The sequence below is a fragment of the Rhododendron vialii genome, chromosome 3a (assembly GCF_030253575.1).
Source record: "Rhododendron vialii isolate Sample 1 chromosome 3a, ASM3025357v1".
NCBI lineage: Eukaryota > Viridiplantae > Streptophyta > Magnoliopsida > Ericales > Ericaceae > Rhododendron > Rhododendron vialii.
The window spans coordinates 13,416,888-13,434,504 of record NC_080559.1 but is presented as its reverse complement, the minus strand read 5'-3'; the positions used below and the strand labels follow the sequence as shown (position 1 = coordinate 13,434,504).

The 17,617-nt window shown below is 47.5% G+C and overlaps 1 protein-coding gene across 1 annotated transcript; it reads left to right on the top strand.

Moving 5' to 3' along the window:
- The first annotated feature begins 588 nt into the window (after positions 1 to 588).
- LOC131318934 (serine/threonine-protein kinase D6PKL2-like) lies at positions 589 to 4,965 on the top strand. The gene is made up of 2 exons (XM_058348989.1): positions 589 to 1,121; positions 4,040 to 4,965. The coding sequence occupies exons 1-2, from the start codon at positions 598 to 600 to the stop codon at positions 4,839 to 4,841; spliced, it is 1,326 nt and encodes a 441-aa protein (XP_058204972.1). The 5' UTR covers positions 589 to 597; the 3' UTR covers positions 4,842 to 4,965.
- The last annotated feature ends 12,652 nt before the right edge of the window (positions 4,966 to 17,617 follow it).

Sequence of the window (17,617 nt, the reverse complement as noted above, 5' to 3'; positions counted from 1 at the left end):
AAATAATAATGCCTGCAATTTTTGACAGAATATTCAAAGCGAGGAATAAGAATTAGGACTTGGTTTTTCTATAGTCCAAACTCAATTGGAGGAAACAATCGCATCTCAATGGTCAATCTTGACGATGGCCAATGGTCAAGATTTGTTAATGTCTCTTACCAATAAAGTTCACTGTTAATAGTCTTTTAACAAATTTAAACTATTGAACTTTTGGATGATTAGATGATAAGTCTCCGCCATCCAAATTAAAACTGCAGAGAAAATATTTTCTAAGGATTATCCAGTAATTAAAGAAAGAAATCCATCTAGGTATTGGGCCGTTAATCGGGCCCACGTATCTGCCGGCGGCAAAACGCTGCCACATTTGCAAGCTCAACAACATATCCCTACAAAATCTCTCTCCCCCAACTCTCTCTCTCTCTCTCTAAAGAAAAGTTCCCACATAACTCAAAACTTTCTCCTAATCTCCACTTTAAATTGAGGCATCGAAAAACGTAGCGGTATTGATATATAACAGTATCGGAGGTCCGAAATTCTGCTCCGTAACTCCGTATACAATACGTAGTGGCTTTTATTTAAAATCCTACCGCCACCGCCATGCAACTGTGTGTAGATGACGTGGCCGATGAACTCGACGCCCTAAGCTTCAAGTCCACTGTCACCACCGCCAGCGGCGGCTCCGAGACCGCCAATTGGGCTGCCCCTGCCAACCTGACACTATCATCTACCAAGCCCCACGTGAAATCCGGCGACCCGTGTTGGGACGCCATCCGCCGCGCCCGGTCTGCCGACCCGAGCCTCGGCGGGCTGAGGGTAATCCGGCAGCTCGGGAGCGGGGACATCGGGAGCGTGTACCAAGTGGAGCTAAAGTGCGCCAGAGGGTCTGATTTCGCAGCAAAAGTGATGGATAAGAAAGAGCTAGAAGGGAGGGACAAAGAGAGAAGAGCGAGGACAGAGAGGGGAATACTGGAGTTGTTGGACCATCCGTTTTTGCCCACGCTTTACGCCACACTGGACTCACCCAGGTGGTGTTGCTTGTTGACTGAGTTTTGTCCTGGCGGCGACCTCCACATTCTCCGGGAACGACAGCCAGAGAAAAGGTTTGATGCCGCCTCCGTCCGGTATGTCCTCTCTCTCTCTCTCTCTCTCTCTCTAGAATAGTGCCATGATATGTGTACTCTAATTGATGTACTCCGTAAAAACCGGGATATTTTGGTGTATTTCCTTTGGATTTTTCATTCACATCAACTTGAAAAATCTGAATTAGTAATTCCTAAATTTGGTGGAAATAAATTTAAATTTTTTTATGAAAGATGTTTTTTTTTTTTGTTCCCAAAAAGTGACACGAATTTTTTTGTAGTAATGCATGTATACGTGAAGAAATGTGTTCTAGGAACATTGCTTGATGAGGAGCAAGGTTTTAAATACGCCCGTTCATAGTGTATTGGCTTACGTGACGGTTTTTGGGTCTTTGATGCCATTACACTTACACGCCGTAGGCTGAGAGATGGTAAATCGCAAGCGTATCGGCCGGGTTTTTTTTTTTCCATTCATGGTCGGTAATTCCTTCGTTTTTGATTCACAACCGATACTAAACCGTCGGGTGTTTTTACCATCCAGTCTAGTTTAATTTTGGCTTTATGGGTCCATCTTGGGTCCAAAAGAAAGGTCAGAACGATTCATTTTGTAGAGCTCTCAAGCATAATATCAACATAACAAAATTAGTTTGATCGAACATCAAATTTTGCGATAATAGATTAGATTTGTGCTGAAAGTTTAAGTTTGCCAAAAAAAGAAGAAGTAAAAATATCGTTTATTTTTTGTTGCACAAATTTGTTTTGTTCATGAAGCTATCGATATTCAATCAAGTTGATTTCTCATCTGAATAGTGTATTTGATGAGTTCTACAAAATGAACGGTTCCGGTTATATATAGTAGTGGGCTCATGCTGATATCTCGCAATGCCAAAACTTCGACCGGACGGATGGTAAGGAAACCAAACAGGATCTTGGCCTCCAATTGGCAATCCTCTGTTCAGTTTTTAGAATTGATATTTTCACTAATTAATTTATGGGTATTTCCCACTCGATTTATTTCATGCCAGAAATTGAGGTGATTTAGATTGGCTTTGGTTTTTCAATTTAATTACTCCAATTTAATTACAGATCACAATCTTACATAGTTGACCTGATCACTGGTTCAATGCCTTTTCTCTACGTAAGCCTGCCTGCAGAACCCGTTAAGATGAGATACTGGATATAAACACAAAATAGAACCGTATAACAATAACTTTTAAAAAATTCTTATACTATGAATAGTCTTAATTAGGATGTAATTTTTTTGCTCGGCAAAAACGATACTCCAATATTAAATGAGTTTACAACGATTAAAAGGACCAACAATATGACGACATCACAACAGAGAAATTGACATCCGAACTAAGTTGCTGCCGTCGACATCCCATGATGAAGACACTCAATAATCAAATGCTCTGCCTTTATATTGTCATCATAGTCCATCTTTTTAGAGCTAAATTATAATACTCTGGTGACCAAGTTAGGGTGTGTTTCATTAACTAAAGTATGTGTTACTTTTAAGTGTGATGTATTGTGAGAGAATGACCTGTCATGTAAACCAAAAAATAAGAACCTTAGTAGAACGGAGACTTGGGGGCTTTGCTGCCCACCTGGGATAGCAGCTCCTACATGCAGTTTTGAGGTAACTGCTATTCTTCTTCTTCTTTCTTTCTTTCTTTTTTTTACTGATAAAAGCCCTATTTGTGAAAATCTTATATTTTTTATCATTTTATTCTAAATGGTCATAATTAATTTTTGTCGTTAGGGCTGTCCTAATTAATAGTATATGCTCTTAATTTGGGACTCTGTAGAACAGAAACTTAATTATGAGAGCCATAGAGGCAACAATTAATTATGATTATTCAGAATAAAATGATCAAATAAATAAGATCTCCACACCTGTTCAAACAGATTGAAAATTGGTCCCTATAATTTTTTTAAAGATTGTTTATATATTTAAAAATGGGTTGTATTTACGCATCCCGTAAATTATATAAAAATGCATTATATCTGTACACAAATTCAACATTTGTACATGAATAAATAACATCGATCTTGAGTTCACGACATTTATTTAAAAATTTGTAACATTTTTCATAAAGTTACAACATATTTATGCGAGTTTTTATCATAATACAAATAATTTTAATGTAAAATATCATAAATGTTTGGGAAAATGACGGCCAACGACGTGTTTTGATAATTAATATCAACCAAGGACATTTTTAGCATTAACAAATGTTCTTAACTTGTCATTGGCGGGTATTAATTATCAAAACACGTCCTGGGCCGTCATTTTCCCTAAATGTTTCTATGTACTCCCTTCATCTTTAAATAAGTAACCAACACGCAAACCTAAGCCTTACAAAAGATGCATTTTATGTCTGAAAATTTAAATTTTTTTCCACAATCTAAAAGAACTCATCGCTATCTATTGATTTGTAAAAAGAATTAATTTTTTTATTGTAACAAATGCATTTTTTTAAAGGCCTTGGTTTGCGCGCCAAACACTTATTTAGGACGAATGAATTATTCAGTTTTTTTTGTTATTGTATTTTTTGGACCAATGTGTTTTTTGTACTAGTTTGTCTATGGCTACGAACATATGAGAAATTTTTGGGTGCCGAGTGGGTACCATGTGGCGGTACCCATTGACGATTCCACAGTCCAAAACACCCAAACGTATTTTGGACGGTCTGAATTTATTTCCCCTCTCTCCCCTCACCCCAACACTCTCTCTCTTCTTTTTCTCTCTTTAAAATCCAGACCGTCCTACATTTGAACAGTTGGGATCGCCGACAAGATACAATGTGTGTGGTACCCGCCCTGCACACAAAAATTTCTCATGAATAATACTTACGATTGTCTTTCCAACCAAAAGATAGAGCCGATTCAAGACGTCTGTGTAAATTTCTCACAGACCAGTACTAACAAATGTATAATTGGTTAGTATTAATTTGCAGGTTCTATGCATCAGAAGTGGTGGTTGCCCTAGAATACCTCCACATGTTGGGGATAGTCTACCGCGATCTCAAGCCCGAAAACATACTTGTAAGAGCAGATGGTCACATCATGTTGACCGATTTCGACCTCTGCCTAAGTTCAACATCAATGGCCCAGATTGTCTCTGATCATCAGCACAAGCAAATCCCGCGCTTGTCAAGCGATCGTGGTTCCATCGATCCTTCCTCTGCAAATTCAGATTGCATGCCGCCCAGTTGCATCGCCCCTGCCGTCTCGTGGTTCCGTCCGAAACGCAAGCGCCATCGGAGCTGGCCGGGTCCTCGTGGGAGCCAGCAGCTTGCCATAGTGGCGGAGCCAATGGACGCCCGGTCGATGTCGTTCGTCGGGACCTACGAGTATTTAGCACCGGAGATCATACTCGGGGAGGGGCATGGTAGCGCAGTGGATTGGTGGACCTTGGGGATATTCATTTTTGAATTCTTCTATGGCGTGACGCCGTTTAAGGGTACGGACCACGAGCATACCCTAGCAAACATTGTGGCTCGAGCGCTCAAATTCCCTAAGAAGCCACCCTTGGCCGAACCGGCCAAGGACTTGATCACACGGCTGTTGATCAAGGACCCCAAGAAACGAATGGGGTCCACAATGGGAGCCACGGCGATCAAGTGCCACCCGTTCTTCGATGGGGTAAATTGGGCACTTTTGAGAGGTGTGACGCCGCCGTTCCTTCCACGGCCGATAGCTTATCAAAAATCTGTTGCCGGAGATGATTTTCCCGATGCTTCAATTGAGTACTACTAGCTCTATAGTTGCAACTAAGTTTACATGGCCAAGATGTAATAAAATGTGTGACACTTTAATAATTCATGCATACATACGAGAGGTCAAGTATTTTTTTTCCCAATGTAATAGGTACTGAAATAAAAGTTATTTTCAAATTTTCATAGAGTTGTGTTTTTTCATTTGACACCCTTTCGCCTATTAGGCTATTATGAATAGTCACCAATTGATTTATAAATATTGTGTCCCTTATTCAATCTTGGGGATTCGAAAACTTGTATTTACATATTTTCATCGAGTCAGAGCCTTTTCATTTGAGAGAGTACAAATACAAGTTTGGTTTACGAGACCCATCAATTGTTGTGTTGCTTCTGTGAGAGCATTCGATTAAGTAGTGCTAGAAGACAGATTTCCATGCCAACCATAAGCATTGTAGTGGGGACGAATCCGTCTAAAATATAGAGTGCAAGACTCGCATTGATCACCGATTTGGTTTCATCAATTTTGAAGTTCTGAGTTCTAATTTTGTTGCGTTACAATATTATTGATTATACATCTTTTAACATATAGTTATTGAGTATATCACCCATTAGCATCATTCTACAGCTGCCTAATAATCCAGTTTGTCGATCAGGAAATAAAAATAACGAAACTAGCTACTCCAATTAAAGCTAGATTTGGCTGGTAATTAATCTGCCCAAGCAGCCCAACGGTTTGGTTCTCTGAATGCATGCTGGCCTGGGCTGATTCAGTTCTCAGCTTCCAAAGGAGTTACGTGCAATCACAAATAATTAAGGGCCAAGGGGGTCTAATGGATTCGTCGTTGATCGATCAGATGGATAACTTCATTTCCATCGTCTCCACCAAGGATCGAGCTAAGGGGGTCTAGTGGCAATGACCGGCATGACAAGAATTTTAGAAAATGCAATTATTATATGAAAAAATAAACAAATAAAATCCCAACTTATATAGACATGTCACCGCTAGATTTTTTTCATTATTTTTTGTTATATATTAGTCCTTAATCCTCTAAAAAAGATTCACAAAAAGGAGACTCAAAAAAGTATTCAAAAACTAGATTCTATCATTTATGCTTTTAACGACATGAAAGAGCATCGGACACAATTCAAGATACCTCACTTTAGTAGAGAGATTAAATTAAAGTTCGACTTTTTTCATACTCTATATGCAAAAGACAAACATCATTTACTATAGTTTTTTATTATGTGATTTTAATTTTTTTCTAGAGTCAATGACATTCATATTATAATGCATCTTTTTATTTATTTAGTATACATTTCGCCACTGCAAGGATAAAATCTTAACTCCATCTCTGGTCTCCACTTCAATTTCCAGTCAAAATAGTAATGTTATTATGGGCTAGATACAGTACTTACAAGCTTACAGCCCATTACGCAGAGCTAAGCCCAGCATATATTCCACTGCAAAGGCTGTTACAAAGCCGAATTGCTTCTTATGGAAACCTACACACCCTGTAAGGGTTCGATTTGATGGGACCTTGGCCTGGGTTAGGGTTCTCCTTCCGCTGGTTCGTTCTCCTGCTTCTGGACCTGCAACAAGTCACTAGGGTTAGAGTAGCCCAGTGACCCTCCGACGATCAAGTCAGACCTCAGGGGAGAATATAGATCTAGGGTTAGGGAAGAATGACATACCTCTTTAGGTTAGAGTCCCTTCGTATTTATAGACCTAGGTTTACTTGGCCTCCAAGCTAGCGCGTGAAGGGTACGCTTGGGTAACCGCCTCGGGTGACATCATAGATAACGCACCGGATAAGGTGGTTACAGAGCACATGGCCAGGTCTGGCCTAGATGATTCCATCTGCCACGTATCACTCTTGGTCCCCTCCGAGCGAATAACCGAAGGATACATGCCGTGGCCGACCTGTACTGTCCTGCGGATCGTACCTCCATGAGACCTCGGCTAACGGTGTTCTGGCTAGGTTACCAAGCCCATAACCGAAGCCTCCACAATAGCCCCTTAACTCACTGGAGCATTGGCCTTTTGCTTTGGGGAGTTAACCCTTTCCGTGAACCATCATGCTTTGACTTTCCAATACTCAGGCCATCGAGGAGACGAACGACATTAGGGATTACTAGAATGCTAGCCCCAGTATTAGGTGCCACACGTCGATCATCGCTGAAGGTACTAATGCTACGAGCTGTTTTGGTTCAGGCCATGTCAGTTGATTGGTACGAGCCGTCCTTTTAGGGACACGTGTCCGAGACTCAATGGCTCGGTGATTCGGTGCTCTGACCTCGGTACAGAGCCTTCGCTTTCGTCCGTCAGATGGCACCATGCGTCAGCAATCCAACGATTCGGTGCGCGACGCCTCTTTTCCCGCACGCCCTCAAGCCGTTCAGGTATAAAAGAGGGAGAGAGAGATGGAACGGGGAACCTCCTCTGCTTTGAAGACGAACCGCCGCCGCCGTGGTTTCTTGCTTTTCGATTAAGATTTCAAGCGCCTGGACAGCGGATCTTTGTTCGAAACTCAGGTATGGTGTTCTATAAGCGACAATCTTCATGTTTTGAGTATTTTCTTCACGCTTTTCGTTGATTCTGATATGCATTTAGGCGGAACCACCGCTCACCGCGCTCTGGTTAACGGCGGCGCTGGACTTCTCCAGTGCTGTTCATTCTTCCCCTGAGGCCTATATTCTTCCCGAGGCCTAAACTCATCCTGATATCGTAGGAATAATTACAACTTAGGGGCTCTTTCCGAGGAGGAGTCTCCCTTCAAGAACCGAGGTCTTAGAGATTCCGATGAGTGATGACCATTCCATCCCGAGCGTTAGATCCTTTTTGCTTCTTCCCCAGGCACATAGCTAACGGGTTCTTTGCACATTTCCTTCTTTGCTAAGTAGGAGCGAATGGTCATTGAGCTCTCCTCGGATAGCTCCAGTAGTTTAGGCTCCTCTCCCATCGAGATTCCCGAAGATATCCATCAAACATTTCTGGTCTGAGCGTTCTTCCAAACCCCGGTTGATCGTATTGAGCCACCTGACCCTTCTGCAGCTCTTCGAAAAGTAACATCATTTGACCCCTGCGAGATGGAGGCTGCTAGTACCTCGGACCAAGGGCCGGGACCGTATGCAGAGGCTCCCGAGGAGGTCAGGAGTGGGAGAAGACCAATGAGACCATGCCCTTATAGGAACCAATACTTCGACGACACCTCGGCCACCTATGCCGAATTCAAGCGGGTTTACAGCATTCCTCAGGATGTTGAGATCCGGTTACTACCGAACAACGATCCTAAGGGCCTACCTCATCAACAGGGGAGGTTAATTTTCCCTCTAATGGCGATCACCGAGGGGGGCATCAGATTTCCCCTTCACTTGTTTGTCCGACGGGTGCTCCGAGCCCTTTCCCTTACCTCATCGCAGCTCACGGTGAATTCTTATCGGATTATAACTAGCATCATAGAGCTGAGGAGGCAATACAACCTCACTTTTGGGCTTGAAGAGCTCTTCGGCGTTTATCTATTAGGGGTCAACCGGGAGAGCGACTGTAACTACCTCTCCTGCAGGACTGGTTATGATACGTTCCTGATCGATCACATCCCCGATTTTGAAGAATGGGCGAATATCTACGTCTCGGTCACCGGGAACTTTATGTTTGGTCCTGGGGAGAGCGTGGATACCGCTACCACGGTTCAGTTTGAGGCCGGAGCTCCTGGTCGGTGGAATTTCTTCCTTGGAACACACATTGCATATATTTCTTGACTTGCATGTAATGGTTTCTCTTGATGCTTTCTTGCAGCCGAAGGTGTTGTCGCGGGGCTTTGGGAGAGAGCTGTCCGAGCGCGGATAACAGCTGCCTACGCAATTCCTGTCACGAGCCAGTATGCCCCTGAGCTGCTCGGGTATACCCCATCTTATACGAGTTACTTGAAGAAGAGGCCGAGGCAGCAAGGTGTTCCACGGGTGGGCCGAGGACGAGGGAGAGGTAGGGGGAGGCAGGAAGAAAGGGGAGACAGGGGAGTTGGGACCCCAGAGACCGAAGGGAGTGGTTCTGGACCCTTGGGCACGATTCGGGAAGAAATCAGTCGGGAGACCCCTGAAAGAACTGGTCTTAGCGGAGAAATGGCTGGCCCGGGAACTCGGGAGGTGCTAAACCCTAGGCGTCAGAGGCCGGGGGGTCGAGGGCGAGGGTCTGTCCCCGGTACGACCGGCGCCGGAAGTTCAAGGGCAGTCCCTACTTCTCCGGAAGAGCCTCTGGAGAAGAGGGCTCGGAATGAGGAGGAAGGAGGTGGCCGAGGAGGGAGAGGAGAGACAATTGTGATCGAGGAGGGAGAAGAGCGAGGAGGCGGGACCGGCGGAGAGGAAGCCAAAGTTGGTACCCGGGTTCTGGCGAGGGAGGTCCCCTGGGCCCCCGAGGTTCGGCATTATGCAGGTAGGTTGATTTATCATGGCGATAGTGCTTCTTCCAACATCGGGACGGCATATGGGCTGCTCCGGTCTTCTATTCTCCCCAAGGATGCTAGAGCCATGAAGGGTCGTACCGAAGACCTGACCGAGGAGATAGCACAAGCGCTTTTGAGCATGAGTACCTATTTCTTAAACTCTCTTTTGGTTGAGTGCTTATCTTGGTTTATATTTTCTTTTGCCTTCTGTTGACAGGCCGGTGCGCGAGCTCTTGCCATCAATGACAGGTACAAAGGGCAAGAGTGGAAGATTGAGGAGCTGAAGCAGGCCCTGCTGATGAAGGAAGATGATCTAAGGGTAGCTCGGGAGTCATGCGACCTCTACCTGGTAGATTTCCGGAGATGTGACAGGGAGAGGGTGCTTGTCGAGGGCCGTGCTACAAAGGCCGAAGAGGATGCGGCCACTCTGAGGGCGACACGAGCTCGCAAAGTTGAAGCTGCGAGGGATAAGGGCTATGATGATGGCTGGAACGCGGCAGGGGTGGAGTACAAGAAGCAGGTCCGGGAGATCGAAGCCGAGCTCCACAGGGATCGATTCTTGGACGGACTTCAGTACGGTCATGAAACCCTGGTGAGCAAGCTTAATTTACCAAAATACTCTGTACTCCGAGCCGTACCTCAGCCGCCCCCCGAAGAGCTCGTGCTACTCAAGGAAAAGGATGATCCGGTGCCGAACCCGGAAGAGCTTCAGGTGTCCGATGAACCAACCAATCCCAACCCCTCTGCTCCTACTGACGCTTAGGAAGGCTCCGCACCACTCCTTTCTTTTGAGCTTCTCTTCTATCCCCCTTTTTTTATTTGACTGGCCGGCTCTGGACATTTGGAGTTTGCCGTTCCAGGGTTTGTAAATATTTGATACCGAAGCTGTACCTTTTAGTTTATGGTTTGGCGCTATAACTCGCAATGCTTTGTGAATGAATGCTTTCTTTTCCTGAATGTTATATTTGGAATACTTGTATGATTGGTTTGCTGCTTGGGTGATGATGCCCCTGCTTCGGTGAGATTTGAAGAGTTGTAAAGCAATTTTAACCAAAGAATTAACCGAAGCATTTTGCCAAGCATAAAAAGGATGTTTATTCAGGGAAAAGTGACCTGATCCGAAGCCCCTGCTTTAGGAGGGTCGGCAGGAACCGAATTATGGCATCAAAAGCAAGTATTTATTGAATTTTGAATTTTCACGCCCCTGGTTGTTAACGGAAATAAGCCTAACGAGGGGTAGATGCGTGAGATTGTGGTACTGCTTGGGGACGTAGGCTGAAGTCGCGAAGGGATATGGCTTCGGCCATAAGTTCGGGACGCAGCGAGTCCGAGCAGTGAGAGACTTTGGTGGGTCGGTATAAGGGGCTCGAGAGGAAGCCGAGTATCCTTAAAGCGAGTGACCAGAAGTCCAAACGACCGAAGAGGTCGGGGCGACTTAGTGGGAATTTTGTCCGAGGGTATCACCTATGAGAGAACAATATCCCTGAAGTCGGTGTAAAATGATCCGGGCAAGAACGGACCGAGTGTAAGTAATTTAAAAAGCAAATAGTACAAGTAGTACTAAGAGAAGAAAATTCTCATTCATACTTGTTGGGGTACTGTCATTACATAAGCAAGTTGCCTTTGAAACTTAAAGAAAATGCAACATAAAAGAATGAATTGGGCTTCGGTAACCGAGTACTATCCATAGAACTTCTTCAGGTTGTTTGCGTTCCATGTTTTAGCAATGGGAGAACCATCCAGCTTCTCCAATTTGTAGTTTCCTGAGCCGAGGTGCTTGAGGACTCGGTAGGGGCCCTCCCAGTTGGGCATTAGCTTTCGCTTTTTGGATTTCTCCACCACTTTTTTTCAGACGAGATCGTCAGGCTTGAACGACCTAAGGCGGACGCTTCGGTTGTAGCCTTTTGCAACCTCCTGTTGGTACGACGCGAGCTTGATCCTTGCGTTGTCACGTTCCTTTTCGGCTAAGTCGAGGTCCGAAGCAATGCTGTCGTTGTTCACCGACTCATCAAAGTTTTCTGTACGCATTGTCGGGAGTCCGACTTGGAAAGGGATGACCGCCTCCATTCCAAATGCCAAAGAGAAAGGAGTGTGACCGGTGGATCGCCGAGGTGTAGTACGGTAGCCCCAGAGTACCCTGGGTAGCTCTTCGGCCCACTTGCCTCGGCGTGATTCGAGTCGTCGCTTAAGTCCGGATGAAATTGCCTTGTTTGCAGCCTCGGCCGGTCCGTTGCCCTAGGGGTAAGTCGGAGTGGATGTGTCCCATTTGATGCCGTACTTGTCTAATAAGGCTCGGTATTTCTGTCCGATAAACTGTCGTCCGTTGTCTATAATAATGGCGAAAGAGACACCGAAGCGCGAAATGATATTTCGCCAAATGAAACGAATGATGTCTGTTTCTTCAATGGTGACCAGGGGCTCGGCCTCAACCCATTTTGAGAAATAATCGGTTGCGGTTAAGAGGAACTTGAATCCACCCGGAGCGACTGGGAGCTTACCAACGATATCCATGCCCCATTGGGAGAAGGGCCATGGGCTGGTGAGAGGGCTAAGGTCCCGGGCCGGCTGATGGATAATGGGAGCGAACATCTGACACCTCTTGCAACGCTTGACAAACTCTTCAGAATCCTTCTTTATTGTCGGCCACCAATATCCCTGAGTGATGGCTCGGTGGGCGAGGGACTGTCCACCGGAGTGACAATTGCTGTCGCCGGCATGAAGCTCTTCGATGATGCCCGGAACTTGATGTGGGTGCACAACCAATAAGTATGGTCCGGTAAATGATCTTCGGTAAAGCTTGCCATTGGGGTTGAGCCAGAAGAGAGCGGCTTTGTTTCGGAGTCGGTGAGCGTCTTTCTTGTCGGTAGGCAGGGTGTCATTGCGCAGGTAACCAATGATTTCAACCATCCAACTTGGGCCGAGGTCTACGTTGAGGACTTCGTGGCTTAATATGTCAAGCTCGAAACTAGGCTTATCAATGGCGCTGAAGGAAATAGATCGATGTTTTGAGGAGGAGCAGGCCGAGGCGAGCCCTGCGAGTGCATCGGCGTGGGCATTCTGCTCTCAGGCGATATGCTCGACGCAGATAGCCTTAAAAGTTTTGATGAGCTGGACGGCAGAACTAAGGTAGGTCCGCATTCGGTCGTCCTGGGCTTCGTACTCTTCCGACAGCTGGTTGACAATAAGTTGGGAGTCGCTATAGACCACAAGTTCCTCGATGCCCAGTGCTTGGGCGGTCTTGAGCCCGGAGATCAAAGCTTCGTACTCGGCCTCGTTGTTGGAGGCTGGGAAAGTGATAGAAAGGGAGCTTTCGTGCAAGACGCCAGAGGGGGAGAGGAGTACGATCCCAGCTCCTGCGCCTCGGCTGTTGGAGGCGCCATTGACGTACATTTTCTAGATATCGCCGTGGAAGAGCTTCCAAGCAGAGCTTGGATTTGTTTGGAGGGCCGCTTCGGGGCGCAGGGACGAGATCGAAGTGAGAGCATCGGTTGGAGTGAGCTCGGCGATGAAGTCGGCGAGGACTTGAGCTTTGATCGCTGTCCGAGGTTGGAAGTGGGTCTCAAAGTTTGCAAGCTCGACAACCCACTGAGAGATTCGGTTGGAGAGGTCGGCCTTCCTGAAAAGAGATTTGAGGGGATACTCGGTTAAGACGATGATGCGATGCTACTGGAAGTACGGGGCAAGTTTTCGGGAGGCTGAGATGAGGGCGAGCACGAGCTTTTCCAGGGGGAGGTAACGTGTCTCAGCGAGAGTCATAGTTTTGCTGGAGTAATAGATTGGTTGGTGCTCCCGACCCTATTGGCGGACTAGCACCGAGCTTACAGCGTGCGGAAAGACAGCAAGGTAGAGGAACAAGTCTTCCTGGTCCCGAGGGGTGACAAGGAGTGGTGCCTTGGAAAGATATTCCTTTAGTCACTGGAAGGCTCGGTCACAGTCTTCTGTCCAATTGAAGCTCCGTCGATTGCCCTTTAAAAGTGCGAAGAATGGCTGGCATTTGTCCGAAGAACGGCTTATAAACCGATTCAGGGCTGCGGCCATGCCAATCAAATGTTGAACGTCACGCTTGTTGTGGGGAGCCGAGAGTTGATCAATAGCGAGAATCTGGGAAGGATCGGCTTCAATACCGCGTCGAGAGACGAGGTGGCCAAGAAATTTGCCAGAGCTGACACCGAAGACACACTTCTCGGCAATGAGGCGGAGCTTGTGTTTCTTGAGTATCTCGAAGACTTCGGCGAGGTGAGCTAGATGATTGTTGGCGCACATGCTTTTGACTACCATGACGTTGATGTAAGCCAGCATAGTGTCGCCTAGTAACCGTTCGAACATCTTGGTTACCATTCGCTGAAAAGTGGCCCCGGCATTCTTTAAACCGAAGGGCATAACAAGGTACCCGAAGATGCCGTGGGGGGTGATGAAGGCCGTGTTCTCGACATCGCCTTCGCTCATGGCAATCTGGTGATAGCCCCTGTAGGCATCCAAGAAGCTGAGTCGCTCGTGTCCGGAGGTGGCGTTGACGAGCTGGTCAATACGAGGGAGGGGAAAGAAGTCCTTTGGGCAGGCGTCGTTGAGGTTTGAGTAATCAACACAGACCCGCCATTTGCCATTCTTTTTCTTGACTACGACAGTGTTGGCCAGCCACCTGGGGTACTGAACTTCTCTAATTGCCCCTGCGTTCAAGAGTCGGTTGACTTCTTCAATAATGGCCTCAGAATGAACAGAGGAGGACCGTCGTGCCTTTTGTACGACCGGGCGCTTGGCTCGGTCGATGTTGAGTTCGTGGCAAATGAATGAGGGGTCGACCCCGGGCATCTCATATGTGGTCCGAGCGAAAACTTCGATGTTCCGGTTGAGAAAAGCTACCGTCTCATTCCGATCAGTATCACTAAGTGAGGAACTGACAAGGAAGAAGCGGGAATCTTCTTCGGTTATTGGGATGGTGGCCACATCTTCTATGGTTTTGTCGTCAGCGCGTCTACCGACGTCCTCCAAAATTGGGGCCTCGGGGACTTCAATAAGATTAATCCGGGAGGTCTGTTTATTATTTCAGACGACGTTGACGTAGCACTTCTTTGCCGCAGTTTGATCTCCGTACAAGTCTTCCTGGTGCCCATGAATACCAATGAAACGGACCACTTGGTGATAGGTTGAGGCAATCGCCTTAAGCTTGTGCAGCCAGGTGCGCCCGACAATTGCGTTGTAAGGGCTAGAGACGTCGACTACCACAAACTCCATTTCAAGAGTCACCGAGCCGGCACGAACTGGAAGAGTGATCATGCCGATGGGCCAGACCGGAGCTCCATTGAAGCCGATAAGAGGAACTTTAGAGGGACGGAGGTCGGTGTTTGGAAGCTTCAGATCCCTGAACAGAGAGTAGTACATGACTTCGGCCGAGCTGCCCTGGTCCACGAGGACGCGACGGACGTTGAAAGTTCCGATGCGTAGTGTGACTACGAGGGCGTCATTGTGGGGAAGCTGGATGCGGTCGAGATCCTTCTCGGTGAATGTTATCGTCCATTTGGAACCGTCGTCGGTTTTGGGGCGTTTTGGTTTGGGATCGACCAACATGACCTGCTTGGAGGAGGAGGCCTCGTTCAGCTCGTCCCGTATGATGCGAGCGGCCTCAGAGTTTAAAGGGCCATGAATGACGTGGATCGTCTGGACCTCTTCCTCGGTGTTGGTTTCGGTACGTTGTGCCCGAGCCGTTGTCTTCTCGTGATCGATGAAGTTGCCGAGGTGGCCACCCGCAACAAGCTGCTCCAAGTAGGCTTTGAAGGGCTTGCAGGCTGTGGTGAAGTGACCTTGCTCATTGTGGTAACTGCATTGGACGATGGGATTCTTGATTTTCCCATTTTCAGTTCCTAGCTTTTGATTTGGGAAGGAGAAAAAAGGTTGATCCTTCACTTGATCGATGATCCGGTAGATAGGAATGGTGAAGACGGTTTTCTCGGCGTTGAGATCACTTGGCTTCGGTCCCCTCCTCTGCGACTGCTTGATGGTGTTGACCAGTTTCTTTGGTGTTGGGACAGGTGCAGGAACCGGTGTGGATACTGAGGTGTTTAGTGTCTTCGAACTCGTAGGCTTCCCGATGCCTCTTTCCGCCTTGGACTCGATGAGCTGACACCAACCCTCAATACGAGTCATAAGGTCCTTCATAGAATTTGGCTTATGGCGAGCGAGGTCGTCATAGACTTGCTCGTCTTGGGAGGTGAGACCGAGCTTGAATCCTTGGGCTGAGATGACGCCATTGCAACCCTCTATCTCATTGAACAGTTCCCAGTAACGTCCGGCGTACTGCCGGAGCGTTTCGTCATTTTTCTTGCGGAGGGCCAAGAGGGAGTCGATCTCCTTCTCGTGCTTATTGCTAGTTACGAATCGGGCCATGAAGGCATCGCAGAGGGAATCGAATGAGGAAATTGACCGAGCCGGGAGTTGATTGAACCAGGTGAGGCCCAGGTTGCCGAGGCTTGCAGGAAACACTTTGCACAAGAAGGCGTCGTTCGAGGGTTCATTTCGAAGGAACAGAGACAAGATGAGCTTGTACTGAACCAAATGAGTGTATGCCTCGGTCTTGCCGTCGGACTTGGCAAACTTGGGTTGGGTGAATCCCTTTGGAGGGGTAACCGAGTCGATCTCTCTTGTGAAGGGGGAGGTCGTGAGTCGTGTAAGTCGCGCGTCGCGATGAGGTCGGATCGAACGGTCGAGGCCGTCTGGACGCTCAGTCGTTGTGCGCTTCTTGGGGACAAGTTTGTCCAATCGTTCATATTCCTTTCTCTTTGTAGCAACACTAACCGATTTCCTGGGGGAGCGCTCTTGGCAGTGATGACGGTAGTTGTCCCAAGTGGAAGGCTCGAGGCGCTCAGTGACCGGGCTCCTGTTGTGTGCGCCGTCGGGGTGCGAGATGATGGGACTTCTGGCTCAGGGGCCCTTCAGGCGCTCGCGGTATCCCTTAGTCTGAAACTCCACAAGGTCGTCATCTCCTCTGGCCGCCCTTGTGAGGCTAGGGGTAGATTCCCGGCCTGTCTTGCCCACTCGGACCGAGTGGGTGGAAGAGGCTGAGACGCTCCTAGCACCGAGCCTCTCGAAGGCCGATGGTTTCCTTCGAAGCTGCATAGGGGAGCGGGAACGGTCCCTATGCGATGTGTCCTTTGTGGCTCGAGCGTCCGCCGCTCTTGGTGGCTCGAGACGATCCTTGACTGAGGGGCTGGATCTGTGCTCGAGCAGGTGACCGACTTCACGACTACGAGGAGGGGTGCGACGGTCCTTCCTTCCGCTGCGACTCCCGAAGGAATGAGACGGGGAGATTTGGAGGAGGTGTTTGATCTCTGCCAACTCATCTCGAACGTGTCTGTTGCGCTCCATTACCGTCGTGAGGTCGTCGATTTTCCGCTCAAGATGGCAGATGTAGGAGTGGAGCTCGGAGGATGGGCCTGCGTCTGGAGCTGACGCTCCGGCGCCAACTCCGACGGATACATGGGTCTTTCCTAGGGCGGTTGCTCCGTCGGAAGCTAGGCTGTGGTCCAGGAGGGAACCGAGCCCGTGGGCGGTACCACCGTGATGCGCATCGTCGATCTCAACCATGTTTGATTTAAGAACGCTGAACGGAGCAGAAAGGGGGAAGTGGATGCAGAATGAGTGGCTATCGTCCTCAGCGGAGTCGCCAATTGTAAGGGTTCGATTTGACGAGACCTTGGCCTGGGTTAGGGTTCTCCTTTCGCTGGTTCGTTCTCCTGCTTCTGGACCTACAACAAGTCACTAGAGCTGGAGTAGCCCAGTGACCCTCCGATGATCAAGTCAGACCTCAGGGGAGAATATAGATCTAGGGTTAGGGAAGAATGACATACCTCTTTAGGTTAGAGTCCCTTCGTATTTATAGATCTAGGTTTACTTGGCCTCCAAGCTAGCGCGTGAAGGGTACGCTCGAGTAACCGTCTCGGGTGACATCATAGATAAGCACTGGATAAGGTGGTTACAGAGCACATGACCAGGTCTGGCCTAGATGATTCCATCTGCCATGTATCACTCTTGGTCCCCTCCGAGCGAATAACCGAAGGATACATGCCGTGGCCGACCTGTACTGTCCTGCGGATCGTACCTCCATGAGACCTCGGCTAACAGTGCTCTAGCTAGGTTACCGAGCCCATAACCGAAGCCTCTACACACCCAAAGCACAGTACGGCTAGAATTCGAGAGGGTATCAGTTGTGGTTTTTAAATATTCGGGAAAATTATGGTCAATGACATGTTTTGATAATTAATATCTGTCAATTACATTTTCAGTATTAATAAATGTTCTCAGCATGTTCTTGACGGATATTAATTATCAAAATACGTCATGTGCCGTCATTTTCCCTTTATATTCTTATGGGGATTAGCTAGCA

What these genes read in the sequence shown, in the direction of transcription:
- LOC131318934 (XM_058348989.1), top strand. Translation starts at nt 598, where the DNA reads ATGCAACTGTGTGTAGATGACGTGGCCGATGAACTCGACGCCCTAAGC. An exon ending in TTTGATGCCGCCTCCGTCCG is followed by an intron (nt 1,122 to 4,039) that starts GTATGTCCTCTC and finishes ATTAATTTGCAG; the next exon opens with GTTCTATGCATCAGAAGTGG.